General features: G+C 34.0%; 2 protein-coding genes across 2 annotated transcripts; both read right to left on the reverse strand.

The window, feature by feature from the left end:
• Window positions 1-3,762: 3,762 nt before the first annotated feature.
• Window positions 3,763-8,515, reverse strand: LOC139893235 (uncharacterized). Its single transcript, XM_071876390.1, has 4 exons — window positions 8,431-8,515; window positions 6,337-7,393; window positions 5,557-5,757; window positions 3,763-5,233 (listed from the first exon to the last, which is right to left on the reverse strand). The coding sequence occupies exons 3-4, from the start codon at window positions 5,686-5,688 to the stop codon at window positions 4,928-4,930; spliced, it is 438 nt and encodes a 145-aa protein (XP_071732491.1). The 5' UTR covers window positions 5,689-5,757; window positions 6,337-7,393; window positions 8,431-8,515; the 3' UTR covers window positions 3,763-4,927.
• Window positions 6,188-7,267, reverse strand: LOC139889847 (FBD-associated F-box protein At3g52670-like). The gene is made up of 3 exons (XM_071872767.1): window positions 6,723-7,267; window positions 6,337-6,604; window positions 6,188-6,241 (listed from the first exon to the last, which is right to left on the reverse strand). Exons 1-3 carry the CDS (start codon window positions 7,265-7,267, stop codon window positions 6,188-6,190), a joined length of 867 nt encoding a protein of 288 aa, XP_071728868.1.
• Window positions 8,516-21,463: the final 12,948 nt, after the last annotated feature.

The raw sequence follows: 21,463 nt of genomic DNA on the forward strand, positions 1-21,463 counted from the left end.
ATATATATTTAATAAAATAAAATATAAATATCGTTATCTTTATCATTCTAGTTAAGTAATGAGTTGTCAGAAGTGGTTCTAGATATTTATAAAAGTTATATACGTTTTAATAATAAGTTCTTTTTAAACTGAAAACATTTTTGTACGTTTGAAACTAAATAGATCAATCGAGTCTTTATGAGATTCAATCTTCCACTATCCTATGTGTAGTTCTCAATGATTGACAATTTGTTCTTATTTATAAATCACTTTACCATTTTCCGAATATTGTTAAAATGGAAAGATTTCTCAAATCAACGTGGGCCTTTCAACAGAGACTTGTAATCATAATTCAATATATCTGATAATTCAATCATTTGATCTTATCTTCTAATTCCATTGATAAACATTTTGAAACAGATACAATCATGTAAAGTATTTAATCTAATATTTTGTTTACGTTTCAAGTTATAATATATATACACATATACATATATAATCATATTCGTTTAATGGTTCGTGAATCGTTGGAACTTGGTCGAGGTTGAATGAATGTATGAACATAGTTTAAAATTCTTTAAATTTAACTTAACAAATATTGCTTATCGTGTCGGAAACATATAAAGATTAAAGTTTAAATTTGGTTGGAAATTTCCGGGTTGTCACACCTAGGGTGGCACCTTAACACCTCGGCACATCACCCCGAGTGGCATCTTAACACCTCGATGCAACACTCATTATTTTACGGAGTGGTGTCTTAACACCTCGACACTACACTCCTAGGTGGCATCTTAACACCTCGATGCTACACCCGAGTGGCATCTTAACACCTCGATGCTACACTCTTCACGTGAAACATGGTGTCTTAGCACCTCGACACTACACATTTCACGCTACAACAAATAGATACATTATATACATACGCATATAATTATTCCACTCACCTTAACAATTAGATGACGATTTCAACCTCCACAAGCTTCAAAGCAAAGTACCTAATATAATAAGTACTTGATCAGCACACAAGCTAAGTGGACTCAATACTAACACTTACACATGAGCATTTAATGACTTAATGTATTAAATCGCCCATTTATACCAAAATCGCCCAATTAAAGTCAAGACCACCACTAATCACTTAAAAGCTAGTGATTAAGGTCCAACAACACCAACTAACACATAATTAGGGTAATTCATACCCATCTTTCCAAACTAGGTCAATTTATTACCCAAATAACCATTTTAAGACAACACACCCATTTCGGGTCATCCACTAACTAACCAACACCCATTTACTAAATAACTAGGTGTGTTAGCAATTAACTCACCAATTAGGGTTCATAACCATCATTTAATACTTTGAAACCCTAGACTAGTCACCAATTAGTATTCAAGACTCAATTTTACCCAAGAACACCCAAAATCACCAATAATGGGTTTTGTGTTCATCATTTACTCAAACCCTAACCCTTACACTAAATCAAAGTAAGGAAAATAAAATTAGGACATACCACAACTACCACAACGAAGCTAGAGATAAGATGAACGACTTTAATGCTTGAGCTTTAACCCAAAACAAGCTCCTTCCTCTTGGATTTAAGCTTTCTCTCTCAAAAATCACAATCTCTCTCTAGAATTAAAGTTAAAGTGATAATGTTGTTGATTATGGAGTAATGGTGCTCCACAAACTGACCTATCTGTCTCTAACCCGTCCATAAGTGAATTTACCAAAATGCCCATCAAAATATCTGATTTAAAAAGCTGGAACCCGGCTACAGTAAGGGGTGCGCGGCGCGCTCCCTTTAGTGTGCGCGGCGCGCACTAGGCTCAGCTCACTCAGTGACTTCTGCTTAACTGCACAACATCACCCACACTCTATGTAACATAATTACACTGCTGTACAAACTGATTAGGGTCTTACAACTCTCCCCCACTTATTCGGATTGCGTCCTCGCAATCCAAGCCGCATGACAAGAGGGAAGATAAACTAACACGAATTCTTCGGGCTCCCAAGTAAACTCGGAACCTATACTTCGACGCCATTGGACTTTAAAAGTCCTCACCTCTTTATTTCTCAATTTCTTAACCTTTTCATCGAGTATAGCAACCGGCTCCTCAACATACTCCAACTTGTTATTTAGCTCAATTTCGTCTAACGGCACCCATGATGAATCATCCACAAGACACTTACGGAGATGGGAAACATGAAATGTATTATGAATCCCCGCAAGCTCTTCGGGTAATTCCAAACGATACGCAACTTCACCAACACGAGCTAAAACTTTAAAGGGACCAATAAACCGAGGAGCTAACTTTCCCCGTTTTCGAAATCGAATAATACCCTTCCATGGCGAAACCTTAAGCATCACCATATCGCCTTCTTGAAATTCGATCGTTCGTCTACGTTTGTCGTCATACGACTTTTGTCTATCTTGAGCCTTTCTCAAATGTTCCCGAATAATATCAATCTTGTTATTCGTCTCTAAAACCAAATCGGTACTCCCGATTTCTCTTTGACCCACTTCTCCCCAACAAATGGGAGTTCGACACCTCCGCCCGTAAAGCATCTCATAAGGTGGCATCCCGATACTAGTATGATAACTATTATTGTACGAGAATTCCACCAAAGGCAAATGCTCATCCCAACTACCACCGAAATCAATAATGCACGCCCGTAACATATCTTCCAAAGTTTGGTTCGTACGTTCGGTTTGACTGTCCGTTTGAGGATGATACGCCGTGCTCAACTTCAATTGTGTACCCATATCCTCATGAAACTTTTCCCAAAATCGAGATGTAAAACAGGTATCTCGATCCGAAATAATAGATATAGGAACCCCATGTCGAGCGACCACTTCCTTGATAAACAACTTAGCCAAGGTCTCCGACGATATCGCTTCTTTAATGGGAAGAAACAAAGCACTTTTCGTCAACCCCGCAATATACTGTACACAGCTAAAAGCTGAATTCATCTCTCACAATAATAAAACTTTGTTCTACCGATAGTCGATAGACATGAGCATTGTTGACAGTAAATTCTAATTGTTAGTGGAACAAATATATTATTAAAGAAAGCTTTATCTGTGATAGATCATAATTCAATAATGCTCTGACCTGTGCTAATACTAAAACTTGATTTTAGTTGTATATTTAGGTATTTAGATATAGTAACCAACAAACATCTGCAGAATACTTACAGTAGTGACGGGCAAACCGCAAATGCTTGATACCATTGTTGAAACTACAAAGGATATATCTGAACAAAGTCAGAAAGAAAGAAAGAGTGCAACATTTACAAAGGATGCAAAGATTTGAGGTTACGACTACTACTACGATATATCAAGGCGACCAAGTTTGCAATTTCCGTTGTATTTTGCATTGAGGTTGTTTCTACAAAACCAACTCGTGAGGCATTTACCTGACCCGTTGCTGTAAGCTTTTTTGTCAAAGTGTGCCCAATTCAGGCCGCTTATATTTTCACAGCTACATCTAAAATATATGAAGGGAAGCAAAAGGAATTTTAAGGCTAGTTGGATCACACATCAAAACCAGTAACTTCAGGGGAAGGTCTCCTTTGGCCAACCAACACTATTTAGTTTCACAGAGGATTAACAGCCAAAATTATATGTAAATTTATTAATTAAACAGTTCTTTTAACTGAAATCATTTAGGAGGTTGTGAACCACCTCATTATGTTATAAACAATCTTCGTTAGATATTTGTCAAGTGAATAATTCTGCTGTATAAAACGAGTTTTTCTTCTGCTGATAACTTTATACCCATATATTGGCACGAAGCTTAAAAAAAACATAGATTTAGTTATGCATTCAATGTATAAAGGAAGCATACAACATCAGACAAAATACAATAACAGTGCTGTTGAACGAATCACTTGATTCAAAACTTGTAGTCCCACTCTCAACTTGGACTTGCAATTCATCAGCTATTTTGTACTTGCATTTGTATTCTTGCCTTCAGCTCTGCATTTTCATTAAGTAGCATTTGATTTTTTGCCTCCTCCTCTGCAATAATATTATTTTGCATTTGTAGTATGGCCTCTAACATCGCCGTCTGAATTGCAAGTACTTGAACAAACATCTTTATTTCAGCCTCAAAAATCACCATCTATTTTGGCAAAATGTTTAATCTGGCGGGGAAACCCTGACCCCGTGTGCCTATGGCACCTATACCGCCCACCCAGTAAGGGCTAAGTATACCGTGTAAGACACCTCCCCCCAATACCCAACGAGAACTTGCAGGCCGAATATCGCCCCCGGAGGGATTCGAACCTGCACCCCATATTTGGCAAAGGGTATATTCTCGTGGGCCCAGGGTTCATAGGTGACTGGTACCACTGAAGCACTGCTTCGTTGGTACCATCTGTTTTGTAATAACTTGATCTTGCATCTGTATTTTAGCCTCAAACATTACTGCCTTGTGCTTTGTCATAACTTGATCTTGCATTTGTCTTTCATCCTCAAACATCGCCTTGTACTTTGTAACAACAATTTCCTTCTGCTTTAGAAAAACTTGGTCTACCATCTGTATATGAGCCTCAAACATTGTCTTTAGCTTTATAATAGCTTGATCTAGCATCTGTATTTTCGCCTCCAACATAGCATTCGCTTCGTTTATAACTTGATCTTCCATATGTATATATAATTTTTTTTTTTTTTTTTTTTTGAACGGCAAGATTGCATCAGTCCGGACCGAAGCCTAGTCATCATTTGCGCGCACACACACGTTCGGGCAGGAAACCCGAACCACGATCACAGGGATCCGAACCCTTAAACCATCCCGAGGGGCAGGCGGGCCGGACCTTAGTCCCGGATAGGGTCGGTAAAACCTTCCCTTTGGGCTGACCTCAATGGAGCCTATTTCAGTCCATGTTTAATTTGGTCATTCAGAAGCCAGGTTCGAACCCTGGACCTCTTGCCCAGCGAGGGTGTTAAACACCACCGCGATACCACTCAGGCAAATGCCTCGGTGGTTCTTCCATATGTATATTACCCTCAAAAATCGCCTTCTGCTCTAAAATAACTTGATCTACCATATGTATACGAGCCTCAAACATTGCCTTTTGCTTTGTAATGGCTTCATCTTGCATCTGTATTTTCGCCTTCAACATAGCTTCTTGCTCACTACTAACTTCATCTTTTATCAGTACATTTGCATCCAACATTTCCTCGTCTTGTGTTAATATAGTATCTGGTACTTTTGTTTCTGCTTCCGACATTACATCACCATGTACGTTCTGTAAACAATAAAGATTGCTACGATAAAAAAAATTCAACACAGCTTATAATTGTCCAGGTTCATTCAATTATGTACAAAAACATTAATGTTACACTTATAAGTGGGCAAAAATAATAATAAAAAGTTCACACTGCTAAACTTGTGTAAGTTATTGAGTTGTTCACACTTGTAAATGTGTACAGAAACTTGCAAATGGACCTTAAAACTTTGCTTAACAAAATCATAATATTCTTGTCCACGGAAAGAAAGGTTGCATGCTAAATCAAGATATAAATACATCATTTTAAAATGTTGAAGTACAACTATTGTATTTCATTTCACCTGAGGATAATCTGTAATGAAAGTGCCACTTGGAGACTTCTCAAGCAAGTAGTTTTTTAGTTGAACAGGTACAACTACATGTTCCCGTTTTGTTGGGCTGCAGACATATCTTGTTTCCAGAAACGTATTCATCTTCAAACACTCTAAGTTATTGAATGGACAAGGTACAACCAACAATTGATCCACACATGATGAAAGAGCCTTGGTACATATATACAAAGAAACAGAAACTTTCAGCACTGTGTTCATATGCGCACAAAAGGATAATTTGCAATATAACTACAAAAAAACATTTTTATTCCCAACATAATTAAACTACTAAACTTTAAAGGCATCACCATTGTATGCACCAAATTTCCAAAATGGTGTAATATTTGGTGCAGGCCTTCTCCAACCAAGACACAAAAAATGGTGAAACGATACTTAAAACCCCATGTTACACCACACGGAAATTTGGAATTCGCTTGTGTTGTATATCCAACATAAAATTAGAAACCAGTTCATGAAAAAAATATAATTGAAACAAACTAACAAAGACGTTTACATAATGTACAAATAATGAAACTGATAATTTAGAGCATCTCCAGCTCTTTTCTATATATAAAAAAAAAACCTAGAAACTTTTTATTTCCTAAAGCTTGACATTTTTGTCAATGGATTTAAAGCCTTTTCCGAAAAGGCTTTTCTTATCACAATTAAATGGCATTGAAAAAAAGCTTTTTATATCGGAGATGCTCTTAGTAACATGTATAAGAAATTACTTAGGGCATATTTGTATACCTTAATGATGTACGGATCTAGGATAAGAAATTTGGCACTGTAGAGTTTCTGGAATACACCGAATAATTGGGAAAGACGTGTCTTCTCTGGTACATATTTAATCTCAGGCCATGAAAGATTCACTTTCTTAAGAGAATCAAAGCCTTCTGCAGACTTCGGCAAAAGATTACGACAATGAAGTACATCAATAGAGTCGACAGATGCATTCAGATTCTGAAGCTGATGACCAACCACGTTAAGAACTTTTGGGTTGAGAACCTTTGGATAACTGTAACGGTAAAGAAAGGTGACTGAAAGACTAGAAAGTTGTGGGACACAAAGATTTATTTCCTCCAATCCACATGTGTCGATCTCACGTAAGGTTGAGGTCCTTTAGGTTCACACACTTGGAAAAAAGGTTGATGCGCTTATTTCTACCACCATCTAATTTAAAATTTCTCAAATTCAACTTTACCAAAGCTGGAAAGTCCCAAGCTGATTCTGATATGTAGCATCTTGCAAGGCAGGAGGTACGATCCTCAACTGAAAGGGTGAGATCCTCGAGAGCCCGACAACTGAAAAGAAACTGTGGGAATTCATGAAGTCCTGTAGCAGCCCATACTATCGTCAATCGCTTAACATTATGCAAGCGAGCATAGTTCACAATACTTTTGCCAGTAAATTGTGTAACTTCTCCCCGGCATCTTAGCTCCAATACAGAAACTTCTCTAAGATTGTTGCGATGTAATAGAGCATGCTTCACAAATTCATTAAAATGAGATGTATTAGAAAAGTTGTAACTATCTAAGTTAAGTTTGGGTAATAAAGTCCAAACAAGCTTCCATTTTTTGGATAATGCACTAGTTTGCATAGCATACTTCAAGTCAAGGAAAGAGAGAATGTGATGAATAATATCATCTGGCAAGTTGCTTATTCTATCTTCTTCTGCCATAATACTTGTTCTCTCAGTTCAGAATATTAGAAACGTAACCCGTATAGTAGATAAACCCTTCAATTTTGGTTTAAGAAAACTCGTAATTTACTCTAACGTTGTTGAGTACGCTTCAATCCAAGGTGCCTGAAGTTATATTCATGTACATCAGTGAACTGATAAAACTGAAATAATATACTTAATCTCATCAAGTATTGTTGCAGGATAAAGATATATAGGAAAAAGAGAAAGAAAGACTCATACACACCCTACATACGACTTTCCTAAGTCGGACTTGCACCCCTAATAATTTTTTTTTTAATGCATATTTATGCATAGGGTGAGTTCATTTTATACCCTTCAAAACTTGATACTCATTAGACTAACCAAAATGCACCCTAGGGATGATATAGATTGTCTCTAAGGCTCTAAGCATGTGTGATTATTTGTGTAAAATTCACATATAAAATCACACATTCCTAAATAAGTAATCACATGTCATTAGAGTCAATAAAGGCCATCCAATTATTGATCCAAGGGTCTCAATGAACTTCTTATTATATATGTAGAGAAAAGTACTAATCCTTTAAAACTTCTAACTTGAAATACTCAGTAATAGGGAGCAGACATTGTTAGCCCTAAAAATCCACTACTCAATTCTAGTAGCATATTTTCAACTCCTCATATCCTATATAAATGTATAAAGCAAATCATTTTTATAAAATTCATTTGCCTTTCAAAAAAATAATAATAAAGCAAACCATTTTTATAGAAAAATGAAATAATAATCTAACAAAAAAGATTAAAGGCTAGTCAATTTCAAATTTATAGTCATAGTACAAGTGATTCATTCGTTCACAGCGTGTTTCTTAATGTCTAGGAAATTATCAAATTGTGATTCTATATGATAATTACACATTTGTATGTGAATAAAATTGCTGTAAAACCTATCGATACTAAAAACAATTATGAGGATCATTACAGAAAGACTAACGAGCACAGACTCACTTTAATCGAGGAACTTATCCAAATTGTGATTCTATTAGATGATATCGATAGATAATAGATAATATGATAATTACAAATTTGTATTTTGTATGTGAATAAAATTGCTGTAAGATACTAAAGCTTAATAAGTTTGAGGTTTCAATAAGGAGAAAGAGATGATGAAAAGGGGAGCTTACCGTTTACAACTCAGTAGTGCAGAGCGAAGCGACAGCAGTTCACCGTTTTTTAGGGGTCGGAAGAAATGGCGAATTAGGGCTAGCTATAACTGTACAAAATGGAGAAAAAAATATACTCGTGTTATAATTAACTTATAACTACCTTTTGGCTATAGAATACTAATTAAAGAAAAAATAATATGAAACAAGTATATGTGATAATTATATTAAGAATTATATCTCTACACTCTTATCTCTGCACCATACACACATATATATACTACATAATTATCACGGTACAATATTTGAATATTAATATATATGTCATCCATATTTGACTATATTGTTCAACAAAATTGTCTATACATTGCATGTAATTTTTAACACTCCCCCTTGGATAGCAATTTTGTTTTGTTGGAGATCAACAGTAAGTTACTGCCTCGTTAAAAACCTTGCTAAAGAAAACCCAGTGAGAAAAAAAACTTTAGCTAAGGAAAAAAGAGTGCAGCATGGAGTTGACTCCCCCTCAAGTAGACATCGCTTCAGCTGTTACATCTTTTGAACATGTCTCATGCCAATGTTATGAACGTGTGTTCTGAAAATAGCAGTTGGAAGTGCTTTCGTGAAAAGATCAGCAGAGTTTTTGCTGGATTGCACATACCTCATTTCAATCTGGTTGTCCTTAATGAGATTTTGAGTGTATGAGAAGAATCTAGGAGGTATGTGTTTTGTTCGGTCACTTTTGATATACCCTTCTTTTATCTGTGCTATGCAAGCTGCATTATCTTCATAGATAGTTGTTGGACTTTTATCGCGTTCTAGTCCACAAGAATCAGTAATGAATTGTGTCATTGATCTCAACCAAAAACATTCCCGAGTAGCTTCATGTAATGCAATCACTTCGGCATGATTTGATGATGTTGCAACAAGTGTTTGTTTTTGAGAACGCCATGATATTGCGGTACCTCCATTTAGGAATACATATCCATTTTGAGATTTAGCTTTATGTGGATCAGATAAATAACATGCATCTGCATAACCAACCAAATCTTGTTTTGATTCGTTAGAATAAAATAATCCTAAATCAGTAGTTCCTCGAAGGTATCGAAATATGTGTTTGATTCTATTCCATTGTCTTTTGATAGGAGCTGAGCTGAACCTTGCCAACAAATTAACTGCAAAAGAAATGTCAGGTCTTGTACAATTTGTAAGATACATAAGAGCTCCAGTTGCACTAAGATATGGTACTTCTGGTCCCAGGATATCTTCATGATCTTCACAGGGACGAAATGAATCAGTGTCAACATTAAGTGATCTAACAACCATAGGAGTACTTAATGGTTTTGCCTTGTCCATATTGAAACGTTTTAAAATCTTTTCAGTATATGTTGTTTGATGTACAAGTAAACCATTAGGCATATGCTCAATTTGTAAACCAAGGCAATACTTGGTTTTTTCGAGATCTTTCATTTCAAATTCTTTCTTTAGAAGTTGAATGGCTTCATGGATCTCTTTATTTGTACCTATGATGTTAAGATCATCAACATAAATAGCTATGATCACATATCCGGATGTTGTTTTCTTAATGAAAACACATGGGCAAATAAGATTATTGGTATACCCTTTGCTTTTCAAATAATCACTTAATCGTTTATACCACATGCGACCCGATTGTTTCAACCCATATAAAGACCTTTGTAACTTGATTGAGTACATTTCTTTGGGTTTTGCATTGGTTGCTTCTGATACCTTAAATCCTTCAGGTATCTTCATATATATATATCACTATCAAGTGATCTATATAGATAAGCAGTCACAACATCCATGAGATGCATTTCTAAATTTTTAGAAACTGCCAGACTGATTAAGTATCTAAAAGTAATTGCATCCATAACAGGAGAATAAGTTTTCTCATAATCAACTCCTGGTCTTTGAGAAAAACCTTGAGCTACAAGTCTAGTTTTATACCTTGTAACTTCATTTTTCTTATTTCTTTTTTGCACAAAAACCCATCTATATCTCACAGGTTTCACATCTTTAGGTGTGAAAATGATAGATCCGAAAACTTTTCTTTTATTGAGCGATTCAAATTCAGCTCGTATTGCTCCTTTCCAATGATCCCAATCATATCTATTTTGACATTCCATGACAGATTTTGGTTCTGGATCATCATCATCATTCATGATGTCATATGCAACATTATATGAAAATATCTCATCAAGATTTTTCATTTTATTTCGATTCCATAATATTTTTGAATGTGCATAATGGATTGAGAATTCCGTATTGACATTATCAATCTCCTCTGCAGAAGGAGTATTGATTTGTGGTTCTTCTTGAACACTTTCTTTTACCTCATTATCAGCTGATTTTCTTTTTCGAGGATTTTTATCTTTGGAACCAATTGGTCTCCCACGTTTCTGGCGTGGTAAAGACTCAAAAGTGACATTATTGCCAGCTTTTGGAATTTCAATTCGAACAGGAGCATTTGCTGCTGGTATATATGATTTAGTCACTCTTTTCGTATCTGTAAATGCATCATGCAATTTATTCGCAAGTTCTTGCATATGCATTATTTTTTGAACTTCGGTCTCGCATTCTTTTGTGCGAGGATCAAAATACATTAATTGAGGTTCACACCATGAAACGTCATTTTCTTTATTTTTTATTTCTCCCCTTAATCTAGGGAACAATGTTTCATTAAAGTGACAATCAGCAAAACGTGCTGTAAAAATATCATCCGTCATGGGTTCAATATATCTTATGATTGAAGATATTTCATATCCAACATATATTCCCATCCTTCTTTGAGGACCCATTTTAGTGCGTTGTGGTGGTGCGATAGGAACATAAACCGCACAACCAAATGTTCTAAGGTGGAAAATATTTGGCTGATGGCTAAAAGCAAGTTGCAAGGGAGAATATGTATGACTTGCACTTGGTCTAATGCGAATTAATGATGCAGCATGTAAAATTGCATGACCCCATACAGATACGGGGAGTTTTGTTCTCATTATCAATGGTCTAGCTATTAACTACAGTCGTTTAATTAGTGATTCGGCTAAACCATTTTGTGTATGCACATAAGCAACATGATGTTCAACAACAATCTCAATAGACATGCAAAAATCATTAAATGCTTGAGATGTAAACTCACCAGCATTATCCAATCTCACCCTTTTAATAGTATAATCAGGGAAATGTGTTCTCAATTTAATAATTTGAGCAAGAAATTTTGCAAATGCCATGTTTCGACTTGATAATAGACAAACATGAGACCATCTACTAGATGCGTCTATTAGGACCATGAAATATCTAAATGGTCCACATGGTGGATGAATTGGTCCACATATATCACCTTGAATTCTTTCAAGAAACATTGGTGATTCTTTTTCAACCTTAAGAGGTGATGGTCTTATTATCAATTTTCCAAGTGAGCATGATGTACATGGGATAATTGCATCATGAGGGATCTTTTGATCAGTCAATGGATGTCCATGTGTATTTTGAATTATTCTTTTCATCATTGTTGATCCTGGGTGGCCTAATCTTTCATGCCACAGATTGATCATTACAGGATCACATGCCTTTTCATTAACTACCATGTGTGTTTCTGGTACATTTATATATGTATAATGTAAACCAGAACTAAGTCTTAGTAGTTTTTCAATCACATGCTTCTTGTCAGTGATACTTAAATATTTATCATTTTCTGTAGTCACTGACTGATAATCATATCCATTTTGGTATATGTCAGAGAAGCTTAACAAATTTCTATTTGACATGGGAGAAAATAAGGCATTTTTTATCAGGAAATTTATACCATTTGGTAACATGAATTTTGCTTTTTTCATTTCTTTTATTAAATCCGCAGGACCTGATATAGTATGTACCGTTCCTTCTATTGCTTTAAAATTAGTGAAATATTTTTTAGATTTGAGTATAGTGTGTGTGGTACCACTGTCTGCAATACAAAGATCCCCACCATTTGACTGATTTTGCACTCCAGCAGTGTACATCACGAACTTCAAAAATATGATAAACAAATAATGAGTATATAATTCATCAATATATTACATTCAAAAATATGTTATAAATGAAAGTACATAATAAGAAAACATATAGTAAAGTAGATATGGTATAGATCGTAAATCTACATCCATTTATTTGATATGGACATATAATAGGAAATTTATTCATTAAAATAGTCACTTGTTGGCTCAGTGATTTTTGTATCAAGGTCATCCACAAGGTTTGTCTCTTTTCCTTTTCCTTTTTCTTTTAGGGATTCCTGATATTGATTAACAGAATATTGATTTGTTCGACAGTTTTTAGACCAATGACCAATTTTACCACATCGATAACAAGAATCTTCAATATTCTTTGAAGAGCTTCCTTCAACATTATGATTTGTGGGATTGTATGGTGGTTGAAATTTATAATTTTGTGAATTATTATTTCTTTGTCCACGACCACGACCACTGTAACCATTACGACCACGACCACCACCACGACCATTACCATAAGGGTGATTTCGAACATAGTTATGATTTTTATTATTGTTATGGTAATTTCCATGATGATGGTTTTGGCCAATACGACCACGACCTCGCCCACGTCCTCGTCCAGGTGCATTTTTTTTTTATTATTATTATTGTTAATAGCATTAGCTTTCAGGGAATGCTAGCGCACCCGTAGGACGAGACTCTTGATTCTTCATCAGTAATTCTTTATTCACTTCTGCAACTAAGAGATAAGTTTGAAGTTTGGAAAAAGTTTTGTAATTCTGCAATCTTAATTTTTCTTGTATAATAATGTTTGCAGAATGCATTGTGAAGAAAGTTTTCTCCATCATATCAGCATCACTTATTTCTTGACCACAGAATTGAAGCTTTGAACAGATCTTGAACATGGCCGAGCTGTATTCACTTACCTTTTTAAAGTCTTGGAACCTTAGATTTCTCCATTCTTCCATCGCAGCTGGGAGTAATATTTCCTTTTGATTATCGAATCTACTCTTGATACTTTCCCATAAAACATGTGGATCTTTGATAGTGAGATACATATGTTTTAAGGTGATATCAATATGTTTGCGAATAAAAGCAATTGATTTTAATTTATCTTGATCAGGACAAGTATTGTTTTCTTTTAAAGTTTCTAGAATACCCAATGATCCAAGATTTATTTCTACATCCATGACCCATAATGTGTAGTTTGTTCCCGATACGTCTAGGGCATCAAACTCAAGCTTTGATAAGTTTGACATTTTCTATTTTCAAAAAGATGAACAACATAAATTATAATCATAATCAATTTCTAACAACATGAAATTAGAATCATTTTAAATTCATAAGTAGTAAACAACAGAATAATGGTATGATTACAAATAATAAAACCACAAGGGCAGGATAGAATATAGGTTCACCATGTGGTATATTAGCAACAATGATGATAGTTAATATGACCAATACAATAGGAAAAATCATCCTTGTGTGAATCATCTTTACAAAAACTTTTTGAGAGTGGTAATCTGAGAAAATGAAGATTGATTTGTAAAAATGTGAAAGCGGAGATGTTTATTTTATATTTGAAAAAATATAGTCGTTGTAACGTCGTCAGTTGATGTTAACAACCGTTATGTATATATGACCGTTGTAACGTCGTTAGTTGACGTTAATGACTGTTATGTACTCGTTATATTAATAATAATTTTAATAAAAGAATTTTATTAGTATAAATTTGATTACTATAAAATATATTTAGTATAAATACGTTTAGTATAAATACGAAGATTAATAGAATAAACATATTATGCATAAATAATAAATTTAAGAATAAACATTAGTATGCATGAAATAAATAATAATTAATTGCATAAGTAATCATAAATGTTAGATAACATAAATATAAATGTTAGTGAAGTTAATAAGAGTTAGAGTACAGAAATATAATTCAGGCGGTATAACCGACCATATATAACATAAATATAAATGTTAGTTAAGTTAATAAAAGTTAGATGACAGAAATATAATTCAGGCGGTTTAACCAACCATATATAACATAAATATATATGTTAGTGAAGTTAATAATAGTTAGATTACAGAAATATAATTTAGGTGGTATAACCGACCATATATAACATAAATATAAATGTTAGTTAAGTTAATAAAAGTTAGATTACAGAAATATAATTCAGGCGGTATAACCGACCATATATAACATAAATATAAATGTTAGTGAAGTTAATAATAGTTAGATTACAGAAATATAATTTAGGCGGTATAACCGACCATATATAACATAAATATAAATGTTAGTTATGATGATAATAATATTTACCTTACTAATAAATAATAGAAGATATCATTAAAGAATTTTTTTTATTATTATTACCTTGATTAGTGACTTGTACTTGCTTAGATAAGCCTTGATTATACGGAGCACTTCGTGCTGATAACGTGTTATAATTCAGTAGGCTTATAACTACCTTTAGTGGTCTGGTTTTTGGCTATAGAATACTAATTAAAGAAAAGAGAGAATATGAAAGAAGTATATGTGAGAATTATATTAAGAATTGTATCTCTACACTCTTATCTCTGCACCACACACACATATGTATACTACATAATTATCACTGTACAATATTTGAATATTAATATATATGTCATCCATATTTGACTATACTGTTCAACAAAATTGTCTATACATTGCATGTAATTTTCATAACAACTCGTAGTTTTTTTCACTCAGTATATAACTAGTACGGGTTAGGTGTGATGCCCTGTACAAAACCATCATGTACGAATCATCAACAACAGGATCATTACAAGGTCAAACACTATATGCGTTTTCAAAACAAGTTTGCATTCATGGTAAAAGGTGACGTCATAACTAACGTCGAATGTTTTACATCAAAAGTATGCTTCTATGAATAGAAGCAAAGATAATAGTGCGTGACCCTTAGGTCGTTACAAATCATTGTTTTAAAAGTATTAAAGTTTATGAATGCAAGATAAACGTTCATGCGGTGACATCTCTAAAGCAGCGGGTGTCTACAGCAAGACTAGTACAACAGCGGAAGCAAGCAACCTTAAGCACCTGAGAAAAACATGCTTTAAAACATCAACACAAACGTTGGTGAGCTATAGTTTAAGTATAACAGTAATGTAAGGTAGGCCACGAGATTTCAGTGCTACAAAGAGCATTTCAAAACAGTATGTAAAGTATATGTTTAACCGTGGGCACTTGGTAACTAACTTAACGTTTAAAACCCCCTGAAAGTACACTTGGCGAGTGCGTATGTTTACGAAGTATTAAACACCCGTTAAATGCTAGTGCTACTAGCCCGAGTGGGGATGTCAAACCCTATGGATCCATATCTAAGATTCGCTTTCACCGGGTCAAAAACCAATGACTAAACGTTACCGAGCTAAAGGGAATGTTTATGCCGTTGTATAATCCACACATATATAAAGTTTAAGTACTCGTGCCTAGTATGTAAAACGTAAAATGCACATGTATTCTCAGTTTCCAAAATAGTTAAAGTAAAAAGGGATGCTATAACTCACAGTGGAAAAGTAGTAGTAAAGTTGAGTCGGGAAGTAAGCAAGTATGTAGGTCCGGAAAGTCCTCAACCTAAGTCAAAAGTTACTAAGTCAGTAAATCATCCCAATAGGTTTAAAATTATGTAAATTAGGCCTTAAAGGTCATCATTAATCATCATTAAACAAAAAGGTGTAAAGTAAGTTTCGTTCATGAAAAGAGTTTAAAACAAAGGCTGACTTCGATTAGTCACCATGGCCTCTATACCTACTGAAATAAGGTGAGACCAGTGGCCATGGCTCCGTATATGAGTCCTTTAGTTGTGGTAAAAATTCCAAAAGCAAACTCGTCTTCGTTTGACCGTGGCGACGGTCTAAGTGCGAGTAGGTCAGAATTTTCAGCACAACATTAAAAGACATAGTGACACTCGGAGGGCCATAAATCCTAAACCATAACTCGGATTAAGACGAGTCTTAAACGAAAAATTATCTACTCGAACAGTGCTAACTGAAAATCGACTTTAAAGTAGCCCAGGTATTCTGATCAGTTACAAAAAACAGTAAACAGTGGGTTCCAGTGGGTTCTTGGTGCTTGATGTTCATCACGGTTCTCATCCTTGATGCATATAGCTTGAAGTGTACAACTCGTTGACGTGTTTACATCATCTTTACCAATTTTTGACCATCATAACACTAATGCAAGTCTAAGATAAGTAGCACAACTCAATTAAGTGTTGCAAGTAGTTTGATGAACCAAAGTTACATCAAGATCTTAGATCCGACACATACATGAACTCTAAAAGTAATATTAAGCTAAAAACTTGAAAGTAAACTAACTAATCAAGATCTTAAGTTGTAGAAAATAGTTATTAGTTAGATCTTGAAGATCCTAGACCCAAAAGTCTAGATCTAAAGTTATTAAGTTAGATCCTAAGTTATAACACTTGAATCTTTACTTTAATGAAACCATAAGTTATGAAACTTATATTCTCATCTTGTAAAGTGTATGTAAGCTTTCAAGCTTTTGTTTATGACAAAATAAGTAGACCATAAGCTATAGAAACTTAGATCTTTCATAAGTATGTGAAATTGTAACTAGAAAGTTAAACTTCCATGTTCTTGAACTTGTAGAGTTAACTTTAGTTCAAGAAAGTATGAGACCAAGATTAACTAGTAATACTTGATCATTAAGCATTAATCACGAATTTAAAGTACAAGGAAATGAAGAAATAAACTAAATAAACAAGTATAAAGTTCATGGTTGTTCATACTTTAAAGATTCAAGCCAAGATCTTGATCTTTAAGAAAGTAAACTTTAAGTTTACAAACATGAATTCAAGTATGATTTTACAACATGAACTTTCTTTAACAAGTTTTATGGAAGAATAAAAACATAAACTTGATTCTCCTAGGTTCTTTATGTTCTTGAATAACAAGATGTTATGAAGAATAAACTAGAGAGTTTGATTCTTTCAACTAGTAAGTAATTAATAACTAAGAACAAGTAACAAATCAACAACAATGAACAAGTGTTAAGACAAGCAAGGATGATGATGATGTATGTAGGTATGCTACGGTTTTTGCAAGAGGAAAAGAAGAGAAATAAACTTGTTACTTACAAGTCTTGAGAGAAAAGAGAGAAAATGAGAAGTATGGAATGAAGTGTGTGAGAAATGGAATGAGTTACTAGTGCATAAGTTAACAAAATTTGAAACAAAAACACTCTCCAAGACCTACTAAGGCCGACGATTTTCACAAGGAGATGGGAAGGGGAAAAATCCACAAGTTACTTCATGTATTTGGCTCAAAAAGGTGGTTATAAGGTGTGTTTGCATGGGAACAAGGTGTAATGGAACAAGTAACTAGATTCTTCACAACATAATTAATCTAGTTTAGTCTAAGTATGATACTTGCATATTAAGATGGGCTAAATAATCCATGAAGGATGTAGGGTGGGCTTCTAAGTCCATTAACATTAATAAAAGCCCAAGTTCAAGTAATTAACAAATTAATCTAACAAAGCCCAAGTAATTAACTAGTAACCTTAGTTAATTAAAAATGATTAATAACAATTAATCATGAATGTAAATAATATCTTAAATATTATTCGTGGAAAGTTCATGTGTCACAAAGACGTGTCGGGCATTCAAAAGTCAATCATGGTAACAAGTAAATGTAATAACATACATTCATTAAATCACAAGTATTAATAATAAACATTATTAATTAAAGATGAAAAAACCAGGGTTGTTACATCAGGCACGCGCAATGCGGCGAGAGTGTTTGGCCTCTAGCTTTATGTATTTACAAAAGAGAAAACGGGTCATGTGTTAAGCACCGTTGTAGGTGTCGTCGTCTTCAGTGTTTTTTAAAATCTGTTCGGTTCGAACGTAGTTAGTTTCATGTTGTTGATAAAATTATTTCGAGTCCAACGGTGCTGTCGAAAAAATTTAACTCGCGGCGAGGAGGAAGATACGGGATGTCGTTGTGTTTAGCATTTTTTAAAAAGTGTCCATTTCGAACGGGCTTTTTTCGTTTTGTTCATAAAATTATTTCGAGTATGACGCTGCTAAAGAAAAATTTTAACTCGCGGTGAGCGGGAAGATACGGGCTGTCGTTGTGTTTAGCATTTTTTAAAAAGTGCCCGTTTCGAATGTAGTTAGTCTCTTTTTGTTCATAAAAATATTTCAAGTTTAACGGTGCGGTCGGTGAAATTTAACTCGGAGCGAGGAGGAAGATACGGGCTGTCGAAGTGTTTAGGTGAAGTTTTTATTTTAATTTAGAGAATTTACGTTTTAACCCCCTGAAGTTTAGTGTAATTTTTATAAGTTGGTTATAGTTGAGGGGGAGAAAATGTAAAATCCAAGTGTGAAAGGGGCATTGTTGTCATTTTTGCATTGTGCAAGCGACCACAATCCCCATGGGTTTTAGGATATAAAGGGTTAATATTTATTTTGTGTGTATATATATATATATATATATATATATATATATATATATATATATATATATATATATATATATATATATATATATATATTTCATTTGAGTCTTGTAAGTTTGCTTGAAATTTAAGGGATTAATTAGAGCGTAACAATCACATGTGATAAACGCTAGAGGTTCACATGTTCACTCCTTTTTTTTTACCTTTTTTTTCCTTTTTTTTTTAAATTTTAATATGTTGTTAGAAAAAGGTTTAGAAATTAAGATTTAACAATTAGGATTTAGGGTCTAGATTGATTTTTTTACACGAACGGTTAGAGTTTAAAGTTTAGGTTTTTAGGTTTTGGGTTTAGTGTAAGACCTTTTTTTAGACACGTCAGAAAGCTATCCAACATTTTATATTATAAAACGTATTAATAATATACAACCCAAGTTTATTCCAGTGTTACTATACAACAAGTATTATAATTACAAAACATCAGAGTTTAAGCGTGTCAAACATAACTAGACCAAAAGTTAACTTCTCCCATCCCGAGTGTAACACTCCTAACCTGCAGGGGAGGAGATGTGGGGGATTAGCCCGAAGCTAAGTGAATGAAACAATCCTAACAAATATCAGCATACAGTATCAAGTTTTAATACAATTGCATAAACACATCAATTCACATAATCTCAAGGAGACCGGCGGTCTGGCCTGACCATTAACTAATAGCTAATTGGGCTAGAGTTTACCGATACTTCTTTGTTAGTGAATACTTAGTATAGAAATCCATACATAACGAACGTGTCATTTAAATTATACCACCCATACAGTAACATTGAACCAACCTAACAAATCAAGATTGACTCCTTCAGCCTAACAAATCAAGGCTGATAATCACAATGTGCACATAATCATACATATATAACATATATATAGTATATTCAACAATAATATAATCAGGTCGGGGCAAACATGGCAATAGTAGCATAACCCACTACTCTATACAAATATTCGAAAGGATAATTCCACTCACCGATACCAGCACAACTCAGTGGTCTAATATTACTGAGCCTTCATATCCACTTTGTCACCTGAGAATATCATATTCCGAGTTAGAATAGTCTCAATCAATAATATCAACATTCTAATAGTTAAATAGTTTTAACACAATCATATTCATCACATGGGTCAAGGTTGCACTTGACTCATTTATTGCTATTAATCACACATGCATGAGTCCAGTCATGCACGCGCGTGATTATGATAAGTGCACGGATGAAACCAACTAAAGCCCTAATACATGAGATTTCTCAATCACACGCGAATAAAGGCATACGTACGTGTGACTTTTGCCACGCGCATGGGTAACAAAACAAACACGTATGTTTTATATAACTTTTAATAATATTTGAGCTAATTATATTAACGCATCTCGAGCCTGCATCCATTATTTCAAATAATTATTGTAACATCCGGTAACTGTAGTTCAACCCATGTGTCTTACAATAATTATTCTACCATATTTCGATCCATAGCTCGAAAGTCGATAATACATAATGTGTATATACAAGGTTGCAAAATTTGCTATTCGGGGATTAATCGGTCAGAACTTTGGAAGGATTAATCGGCAATTCGGGGATTAATCAGATTGTACTTTATGCATTTAAATATTAAATTTCAGAAATCATATGTGTAAAACTGTAAATATAGAATAAAATCATAAACATAAACATAAACTTTAACATAATTGTCTAAATTTGTTCATTTGATTCAAAAACTATAAATTTCTAGTTTAAATTCATGTTAAAATGCTGACCAATTTTGACTTTGACCGACTTTGATTACCAAATTCGATTTTGATCCATCAATTGACGTTGACCGATTAATTAAATGGATTTTGAAAATTCGGAACAAATTGCTCTTAAAAATAATTAATCGGGGATTGATCGGCGAGTAATCGGGTTTTTTACAACAATGTGTGTGTGTGTGTGTGTGTGTGTGTATATATATATATATATATATATATATATATATATAGTGTTTTAATCAAGAGGGAAGCATTTTTTTGGGGGAAAGTAAATTTTTTTCGTTTTTTTTTTCAGACATCAAGATCACATGAAAATATGAAAATTTAAAAAAGATACTTTGTGATGAATGTTATTACTTTGGCCAAAAAAACGCTCGAAGAGAAAAATTAAAACATGCATCATGAGTAGGGATGGCAAAATGACCCGTACCCGATGGGGAAACCCGAAACCCGTTATAATTGGGCCAGGTCTGACCCGAGTCCGTCGGGTCATGGTACGGGTACGGGGATGGTTACAAAAATGTTTCCGGGTTCGGGTTCGGGTTCGGGTTCGGGTATGGTTTTGGATACAACCCGTTAACCCGACCCGTATACCCGACTCGCATACCCGTATATCCGGTCCGAGGAATTTTAATAATAATTTTTATATAAAATTTTAGTATTAGTATTATATTATTAATGTATGAAAGATTTCTCTTATTTGTTTGAAAACGAGTATAATTTTATTCAATATAATCATATATAACTAGTTTTCGAGATGTAATATGTTATATATTTTGT

This window comes from Rutidosis leptorrhynchoides, chromosome 2 (genome assembly GCF_046630445.1).
Source record: "Rutidosis leptorrhynchoides isolate AG116_Rl617_1_P2 chromosome 2, CSIRO_AGI_Rlap_v1, whole genome shotgun sequence".
In the NCBI taxonomy this organism is placed as follows: Eukaryota; Viridiplantae; Streptophyta; class Magnoliopsida; order Asterales; family Asteraceae; genus Rutidosis; species Rutidosis leptorrhynchoides.